Raw genomic sequence first — 9,745 nt, forward strand, 5'->3', positions numbered from 1 at the left:
ATTTAATTGTAAATATTTTTATTTAATCGTGTTAAACGTGTTAATTGTGTTATTAATCGTGTCGTGTAATGTTACACGGTTATTAAACGTATATGTATACATGTTTCAGATTTAAAGCACGAATAATATTCGTGTCATGTTCGTGTTTAACCTTAACGTATTTCATATCCATGTTTGACACATTTAAGACATAAAAATACGAGTTACCAGGTCTAAGTAGGTTCTTCAACTATTGCATATCTTAACAAAAATCCCTTTTCAATTTTAACTTATGTTAGTGGTAGTATCTACCAATGGTAAGATAGCTCTACCACACCTTGCGGTTTAGACATGTAATATTAGGCCTTGTCGCAATATTGATTTTGCACTCTTAACGGCTTGTCTTTTAATTTACCAATTTAGATTTTCAAATTTTGTTCTTCTTTGATCTTTTTAAAACAAAAACAAAGAAAAAGAATTTAAACCCACAAACATAACTTAAATAATGTACTAAAATCTTGTGCCTAATTTCTTCTACTCATTAGGACGCTTCCGGTCAATTTGTTAATTCTGCAAGTTGACAAAAGAAGTGATTATTCAATTCACATGTGTTTGCCCTTGTAAAAAAAAAAAAAGTCGCATGTGTTTGTAGTGTTCATGCGCAGTCTAGATGAAGCAATCACATGTAATGCACGTTTGCAATTTGATTATTTTTAATTAAATTGAAGTGATGCCTACCTCTTTGTTTAGACCTTTCTAAATATTTGGAAAGTGCACTTCTCTCTCGATCACTCTCGCGCCCTGCCCATGCAGTAATAAGTGCAGCAGGGTTGACCAGAAAGAGGGTTACGGCCTCGTAAGAAAATGAGTTGTTCGATCAGTCATATCCGATGAACAAAAGGTGGAACCATTTAACGTGCTTGATCTAGGTGTTGTTGTGGACTCGTAATCTTCCTGTGGTTCAACCATTCTACGCTGTCAAGTGAAACTCCAACTCTGATCTACTCAGAGAAATGGCCGCACTTGGCTCCAACTTCGATTGTGCACGCCGTACTGAGATAGAGGCCATTCTGGCTTTGGGGGTTTCGCCTGATCGAATTGTCTTTGCAAACTCATGTCAAGTATGCTGCTAGCGTTGGCATTAACCTAACTACTTTTAATTCAAAAAAGGAACTTCGAAAGTGGCACCCTGAGTGTGCCTTGTTAATCAGAATCAAACCCCATGAAATCAGTGGCGCAAGATCTCCATTAGGTGCTAAATTCGGTGCACTTCCTGAGGAAGTTGTTCCTCTTCTCCAGGCTGCTCAAGCTGCAAAGTTTACTGTATCCGGTGTCTCCTTCCACATCCGTGCAGTTGAAGAAGCCATAGCCGCAGCTAAAACGGCATTTGAAAAAGCTGCTCAACTTCGCATGCTCAAAATGCATAGACTAAACATAGGAGGGGGCTTCTCAGCTGGCCCACGGTTCACTGAAGCCGCGTCTGTACGATCGTAAAGATGTGATCTTGACTCCTCTCGCTTGCACATCCAACCGTGGTAACCCTACTTGCAAAGGGTTAAAGACATATGATTCCACTGTTTTTGGACCCACAAGTGCCCCGACGGACACGATTTTGACAGGTCACCCTCCGCCGGAGCTGCAGGTGAATGACCGGCTGGTGTTTCACAAAATGGGCGCTTACACAAGTTCAATGGGTTCGACACATTCGCCATTTCCACATACGTTGCAATTAAACCACAAAACAAGTGCTTGGGTTGCTTTTAGTTGTCTGTGATCTGATCTTGAACTGAGTTTCTATCAATAAAGATGAGGATGATGTCCCCTATCTCTTACTCCTCGGATGAGAACTTCGGTCCAGAAATGAAGCCAACGGATAGAGCATTTATGCACTTCTCAAATGCAAATGATAAAATATACCACTCCCACAATTCATACTCACATAGTTATGTACTAGTATTACATTCCACCTTGAGCAATGATTGCATGTACACATAGCCAACGGATTAGCCAAGAGATGGTTCAAAAATAGCAGCAACAGCCAAGCAATCAACAATCCGTCCTAGTGGTAATATCCACCAAGGTAGGATAACTCAATTATAGGCTACGCTTTAGAAATGTAATATTAGGTCTTGTAATATTTATTTTGTACTCTTAACAACTGTCTTTCGACTTATCAATTTAGATTTTCACAGAAACATAACTTACAAGATGTACCAAAATCTTATCCCAAGGTTACACTTCTCAATGTTCTTCGTCTTCCACCTAAATGGTAACTTGTTTCTAACTCATGAGTCAAAATGATACATTTTGAAATAAAATGAAACTGCAATGTCAATTAATATCTATCTCTACCCTAATAAACATGCTAGAATGATAGTTTGCAGTGTGAATGATTTTAACCTAATACTATTATACAATGAAAATAAAGCAGATGGAATTGTAAAATTCATATGCCACGCCACCTGCACCACAAAAATACTGCAGGCCCTTCAGTTCATGCCCATTTAAGCTTCACCAAAGAATTTGTCAAACTCTTTTCTCTTTGTACCTCTTTCAAAAATTGACTTCATCTTTGAAGATTGTCTAATATGCTGCAATTCAACCAACAAGGGGAACTAGTACACCCATTTCCTTCTTGATAGCTGCTTTAGCTTGAGCTCTAGATTGTTACCATGACCCTACGATATTATTGATGAGCATCAGAATTCCCCCAAGGACGCGATTCAGTTGATGCACTCTACCATTTTAAACCTTCTGTTGAATTCTACCAAGTCCACTGCTCTTGTCCGCAAGGGTCTATCACAATCAGATTTTCCTTTCAAATAATTTTGTCCTTAAAATCATCACTATCTTTTCAAGAACACCATCGTTTTCAGCCAAGTATTGTTCAGCTTTCTCTTTATCACCAAACGCCTCCCCTTCAATTAAGTAGTTACTTCCTACTTTGCTGATGATTTCATACTCACATGCCAATTCTAGGACCTCAGATTCACAGCAAAAGCCCCTACCAAACTGGATTCCCAATTCAGCTTTCTTCATTGCAGGTGCAAACTTATTTTTCATCACTTGAACACAAACCCCAAGACCAGTTATCTGAAGACAAGAATAGATAGTCGAAATGAAACTAAAGAATGGAACATTCAATGATAATAAGAAATTAGTAAAAAAATATGCCAACATCTGCACTGACCTCAACATCCCAAGATGGCTAAAGACAAGATTCATGAAGAATATGACGCTAATACAGATATAACCTACTAAGACTTAGTTTGATATTATGGTTAGGTTGTAAAAAACCATTTTTTTAAGAAAAAAAAAAGTTGGGAATATCATTGAAAAAAAGCACCACTTTTAATCCAACAAATCATGAATCCGTTTGGCACTGAAGTTGTGGTCCAAATTGCAGTTTAGCAATCCCACAACAATGACAAACTTAGTCTAATATGTAGAGCTGAACTGATGATCAGAATTTTTGAAATTTTCAAAATTTTCAAATAACTTTCAAGCAAAATGCCTTAAAGACTAATACTTGCATTGTAATCTGCTATTTTTTCTATCTTCCATCTGCACCCTTTTCATGACACTCCACACCCCACCAAAACCCCAGACAGCCAAAAGCAAATATTGGCAAACCACCAATCAGAAAGGTACTAAGAGTTAATAATTAATTAGAATCAAATGATTAATGAAGAATGGTAGCAGAATGCAGCTTCCCTCTAACTCATAAGAAACTAAAATATATTCTTTTATTCTTTTTCAATAAATATAGATGATATCTTAAACTAATAAGAAAACCAGCACAAGAGAGCAATTTACAATTTTTCTTAAGAAAAAATTTTCAAAAAAACTTGATGATATTTCTTGTCAACAAAAGAATGATAAATTGCGCTATAGGATTCATACCTTATCCTCACTCTTCAGCAATCCAGTTCTTATCATCCTCAACCGTATTGCAGCATAAAATTTCAGGGCATTTCCACCACAAGTGACCTCTTCCGTGTGTCCAAAAGCTAGACCTGATTTTGAATTATATCTAACCTGAGTACATGATAAGCACCATATGTCATACATTATGACATAGCTTACCAGTTAAACTTGGGGTGTCTACTATGAGCATGCATTCTTGTTTGTGTGCAAACGAGAGAGACACAGAGAGAGAGGGTATAAACCTGATTAAGAAATATAATAAGAGTTCGAGAACAGCATAAAGAATAATAAATTTTTCGAAGCGCTTGGGTCATTATTCGTGCTTGTACATCACGCCCACTATCACCAATTGAACCATCAAGTTCACATTGAGGAACAAGGGCAGCAACCTGCAAATACCAAGCATTGAAAATTAAGTGTCAAATTGCGAAGAAAAATGAGAGACTTATGATTTCAAAGGCTTGAAAAAAGCAAACTCCAGAGGCCAACCTACACAATATATACCACCAGAAAATGTTTGAAACCATGCACCCATGCATCTGTGCATGTATATGAAAATTAATATGTAAAAGAATTTAAATATGAATAATGCCACTAGTACATTAGCAGAAACATTAAAGCTACCCCCTTTTACAAACGAAGCCCTCAAGAGAAAGCAAATTAGAAGCTTTACAAGGTCAAGGACAAATATTGTGGGACAAAAAATTCATAACAAGGCCAAACTGAGAATTGAAAGCTACCATATGTTTGCTGATCACATTACCAAATAAGTTCATAATCACTGAGACCTGATGTATTAGTTCTGATAATTTCCTGAGCATAGCACTTAAAACAGTCATTCAGAATTAGCAATAAAAAATGACAGACAAGAAGTGTGGCAATGAAAATGTAAAAAACAGACCTAGAATCTGACTTTTTAACACTAATAAAAGATATGCATTAACAAAAGACAAGAATTCAAAAAGGCCCTCAAGCTACTACAGTTAAGTACAGAAGACTCTACGACCTGCGCCCTCAAGCTACCACAGTTAGGCAGAAGACTCTACGACCTGTGCACCTTAAAACAGGAATCAATTGGACAGGATACTAATGCACACTTCCAAATCCTTCACATATATCTTGAAGCAGAATTCCACCTCGTTGGCATTGTTTTGATGGAAATCCTTAAGTTTTAGGCCATCAAAAAACATCAAACCCACTACTTTTCAGCAATGCCGTGATGCTAGTGGTTAAACAAGTTTTACTCTTCGGAGGGAGGATTTTGCAAATTTGCTAAATGGACGAGGTCTCCCATCATATGAATATCACAAAAAATCAAGCCCTCACCATTTTTACCCTTTGGCTTATATTACCTCATTCATAACACTTCAAAAAAAAGCAGAACATGTTATTGACATTCAACACCTCCACCAATTACAGACCTGATGGCAAATACAAATGAAGCCCCTGAATCCAAAAGATGCAAAACTTTTTTATACGGGAAACATAATGACCACAAAGTCATATGTCTGGTATCCAACAAATGAAAAGTTAAAACAAACAGCATACAGCTTGTAATGAAATCAATGATTGTGTGCACATTATCTATACAAAAAAAGAGGATACAAGTTGCTTGAGTAAAAGAGAGCAGGCATGAGTCAAGTACTTACACTATCAACCACAATTACATCTACAGATCCACTTTTGGTAAGTGTATCAACCATACACAGCAAATTCTCAGCAGAATCAGAATGTGAAATAAGAAGATTTGTTGTGTTTACACCTATTGATTCCACAAAAGAAGGGTCCAAGGCATTCTCCACGTCAAGATATGCACAATAGCCTGCCAAAAGATTAATTCAATGAAACAAAATGATAGAATAAAAGAAACTGATATGAACATTATGAACATAAGTATCCTCCTTTCGATAGAACAAAAGCTGTAAACATGTCACTGTGGCTGCTAATTGTTCATGCAGGGAAATAACTATGATATTTGATGAAGCATCTTTCTACAGGATACATAATACAAGATAATGTAGAAGTAGAAGCTCCAATTTACAGGAAATGGCCAGCATCATCAATTGAAAACCTGGCATACACTGCAAATGAATGAGGATCAATTATAAGATGTGCTAGGAGACTTTTGAGTTAGAAAAGATCATTGGATTCTAGATTTCAGGCCATCCAGGCAACAAATTATTGCAATACTTATATTTAAATTTCATTCAACATCAAAAGCAAAGCAAGAGCCACTATTCAATGAGAAGCACCAAGAAAATAGGAAACAACCAAAAAGATTGATCTTCCTGTAATATTAACCCCAGAAAAGTCATTGTAACATCTTCAAGAATAAATTGCTCACAAGTGCTTCTGTGGTTCATGGTTCAAGAAACTTCTTTATTCTGTCAGGACCTACATATCATAGTTATACAACTCTCTGCTTGTGGGAGGAGGATATGCAGCCCACTTGTCAAAATTAGTGGAAAAGTTCTGAAAGATTCAATGATCGGTTCACAGGTATAATCAAAATTTATATTAGCATTAACAAAGATTAAAATATAATTATAGGCCAAACGAAAATGAATGAAAAGCCATGCTATATCTAAGTTCCTCCCACATTCAGGCATAGATTCATAGCCTACAAGCATAATGAAAACAGAGAATGAGACAAAATTCTCTGATGTCTAAATTGGAACTACTAGATGCTAATTATATACAAGAAAACCTATCTAAATTAGGTCTTAGAATCTGGTAAATTACCAGAAATTAAGGAATAAGAAATCAAGAAATAATCCAGCTAAAGGAAGAAAATAGAGAAAGGAAATAACATCCCTAAACTAACTCCTTCAAATCTGGAATAGTCAAAAAAATAAATTGATGAGCTGTCGACAATCCCCGTCAAGCTGGTGAATAGATGTTGGTCATTCCCAACTTGTCTACTACCACTTCAAAACTCGGTCTAGGCAGCCCTTTTGTTAGAACATCAGCTATTTGTTGTGTGGTAGGCACATAGGTCATACAAATTACCCCATCTCATATTTTCTCTTTAATAAAATGCCGATCTATCTCCAATGTGCAATATGTATTGTAGCTTTATTGTCACAATATAGCTTCATCGGTCCCATACTAAATACTTTCAGTTCTTCCATTAATGTCATAAGTCAACCTTGTATCAGACTATGATAAGATAGAGTTGTCCAACAGATTGAGTCTTTTGTACTTGTAAGGGAACTGTCCCTCCTTCAAACATTGTAATGACTCATAGTGACGTCTCTATAAATACTTGTTAAGTCTTTAGGGGCGAAAGACCCTTTAGGAAAGGAATGTACTCATCTCAAGCGTTATAATAGCTATTGATAGAATACATGTAAAATATCATAAACTCTTTATAAGGAGAGCAGTCGACAGATTGTTGGGCTGCCTTATTAGTAAAAATATGTTTGTAGTGAATTATCTAGGGCTCCCCTATGGCCTGACGATGGTCTGTCTTGATCCCTTTGTAATTATTTTCATATTAATAAAATATTTTTTTTTACGACTCAATAGTTGCATATATAGCATTTAGTATGCCCTATGATTTAGATGCACATTCTCTTAGTCTGATTTGTTGCTAGTATTGATGTTTAATCAGATATAATCAAGTATCGGCTCACTTGCATGGAAGCATCCATTCAAGTGCCGCACGGACTATCGCATATTTAGGCGAAGGAGTATAGTTCGTGACAATTAGCCTCTTTAACCAAATCAGCTCACAAAGTTCCTTGTGCAAGGGCTCTAAATTCTGCTTGTGCACTGCTGCGAGCTACAATTGCCCTCCTATCCTCAACTGAACCTACCCAATCTGCCTCAGTAACTACCTCCACACTTCTCAGCTCATTTTTTTGCAGAACAAGCCTTTACCGGGTGTAGATTTTAGATACCACAGGATTCAGTTGACTATCAAGATGTTCTTCACTCGGAGAATGCATATACTAGATCACTACACTTACAACGAATATAATATCCAATCTTATGTGAGATAAGTAAATCAATCTTCCCACTAGACGTTGATATCTCCCCCTATCTACTAGAATTCCACTCCTTGTTCTTCCAAGATTCATGTTCATAACTATCGGTGTTTCAGCTAGCTTGCAACCAAGCAACCCTGTCTCTTTCAAAAGATGTAATGCATATTTTCTTTGAGAGATAATAACACCTTTCTTGCTTCTTGCCACTTCCATCCCTAAGAAATATCTTAGCTGCCCAAGGTCTTTGATTTCAAATTCACTCCTAAGAGTTTTCTTAAGCCTCTCCATTTCTTCTATATCACCTATCATCTCTAGTTAAAATAATATCATCCACATACACAATCAAGATAGTTTTCTTTCCATCTTGTGAATGCTTGAAAAAAAGAGTATGATTAGTTTGTCCCTATTGGTAACCATACCTTTATAGTCTTTGCAAAACGGTCAAGCCAAGCTCTTGACGATTGTTTTAATCCATACAGTGACTTCTTCAATCTACATACCTTTTTGTTACCAATTGCCCCTTCAAAACCTAGAGGCAAATCCATGTAAACCTCCTCATCAAGCTCTCTGTTGAGAAAGGCATTTTTAACATCCATTTGATGTAGTGCCCAGTCAAGATTAGCTGCTAGTGATAGTAGCACCCATATAGTGTTTACCTTTGCAACCAGAGCAACCGTTTCTGTGCAATCCACCCCAAAAATTTGAGTGAATCCTTTGGCAACTAAGCGAGCCTTGTGTCTCTCTATTTCACCATCTAAGTTATACTTAATTATAAACACCCATGTACACCCTACAAAACTCTTACCTTCAAGTAACTCCACTACATCCCAAGTTTCATTCCTTTTCAAGGCTCTCATTTCTTCAAGTACAGCAGCCTTCCATTCTGGTTTTTCAAAAGCTTCTTGAATATTTTTTGAAATCTCATCCCTTTCAACCTTTTCTGTCACAAATCGGAATGCTCGTGACAATCGGCTGCAAGATAAATAGCAATAGGATGTTGGGTGCATGATCTAACCCCTTCCTCGAGAGCTATTGGAATCCAACTCATTAGGTTGAGTCTCCACTTGAGGCAAATTAGAAGTATCACCAGCACCAACAATTTCAATTTCAGTTTCAGCATTTACCTATGGATTAGACTCTTGGCAACACGATTGATGAGTGAAAGCTTGCACTTCTTGAGGCTTTTTGTTTCTTCATGAATGAACACGAAGCTCTGATTGTTGTTGACTAAGCCCATTTGGATCTTCCCCTGTTTCCAAGCCAAAATTTGTTGATGCCATAATTGCAAAATTTTTATTTCCTGGTGGTGTTTCAGGTATGTTAAAAACTACAGGAAAAGGAATAAGACAATCCCAAAGCTTCTCTTCTCCTAGTATCTCCCCCTGAAAAGTAAGATTTGGGTAGAACGGTAGATCTTGAAGGAAAGAGACATCTAAGGATATAAACAGTTTTTTTTTTTTTGTGGTTGGACAGTAGCATTTGTACCCCTTTTGATTAGGAGAATATCCAACAAAGATACACTTTATAGCTCTAGGATCTAATTTTTCACAAGTAGGACTAGTATTATGTACAAAGGAAGTGCAGCAAAAGACTTTTGGGGACAAGGAGGTGAATAATCGAATTTGAGGATAGGTTTCCAGTAAGATACTCAAAGGAGTTTTAAACCGGAGGACTTGGGATGGAAGTCTGTTCATCAAGCATGATGCAGTTAGGACTGCCTCACCCCAAAACTATTTAGGAAAATGAGTTGTGAAGATTAAGTGCACATGCAGTCTCCAATAAATGGTGCTAATTATATACAATAGAATCTAGTAAATTACTAAAATTAGGGAACAAGAAATCAGGAAATA

At 36.8% G+C, this 9,745-nt stretch overlaps 1 protein-coding gene and 1 pseudogene across 4 annotated transcripts in view; one reads left to right on the forward strand and one right to left on the reverse strand.

The window, feature by feature from the left end:
* Positions 1 to 838: 838 nt before the first annotated feature.
* On the forward strand, positions 839 to 1,482 carry LOC110428593 (ornithine decarboxylase pseudogene; annotated as a pseudogene).
* Positions 1,483 to 2,098: 616 nt separating this feature from the next.
* The window catches only part of RECA3 (RECA homolog 3), a 16,419-nt gene continuing 8,772 nt past the window's right edge, over positions 2,099 to 9,745 (reverse strand). For all 4 annotated transcript variants that reach the window (XM_021444466.2, XM_021444467.2, XM_021444464.2 and 1 more), the window contains exons 6-9: positions 5,556 to 5,728; positions 4,149 to 4,295; positions 3,883 to 4,017; positions 2,099 to 3,072 (exon numbers count right to left, since the gene is read on the reverse strand). In XM_021444466.2, the coding sequence (XP_021300141.1) occupies positions 2,785 to 3,072; positions 3,883 to 4,017; positions 4,149 to 4,295; positions 5,556 to 5,728 (743 nt within the window). In that variant the 3' untranslated portion in view covers positions 2,099 to 2,784. The remainder of the gene's footprint in view (positions 3,073 to 3,882; positions 4,018 to 4,148; positions 4,296 to 5,555; positions 5,729 to 9,745) is intronic.

This window comes from Theobroma umbraticum, unplaced genomic scaffold (assembly GCF_002168275.2).
Source record: "Theobroma umbraticum cultivar Fairchild unplaced genomic scaffold, ASM216827v3 scaffold_60.0, whole genome shotgun sequence".
NCBI classification, from domain to species: Eukaryota; Viridiplantae; Streptophyta; class Magnoliopsida; order Malvales; family Malvaceae; genus Theobroma; species Theobroma umbraticum.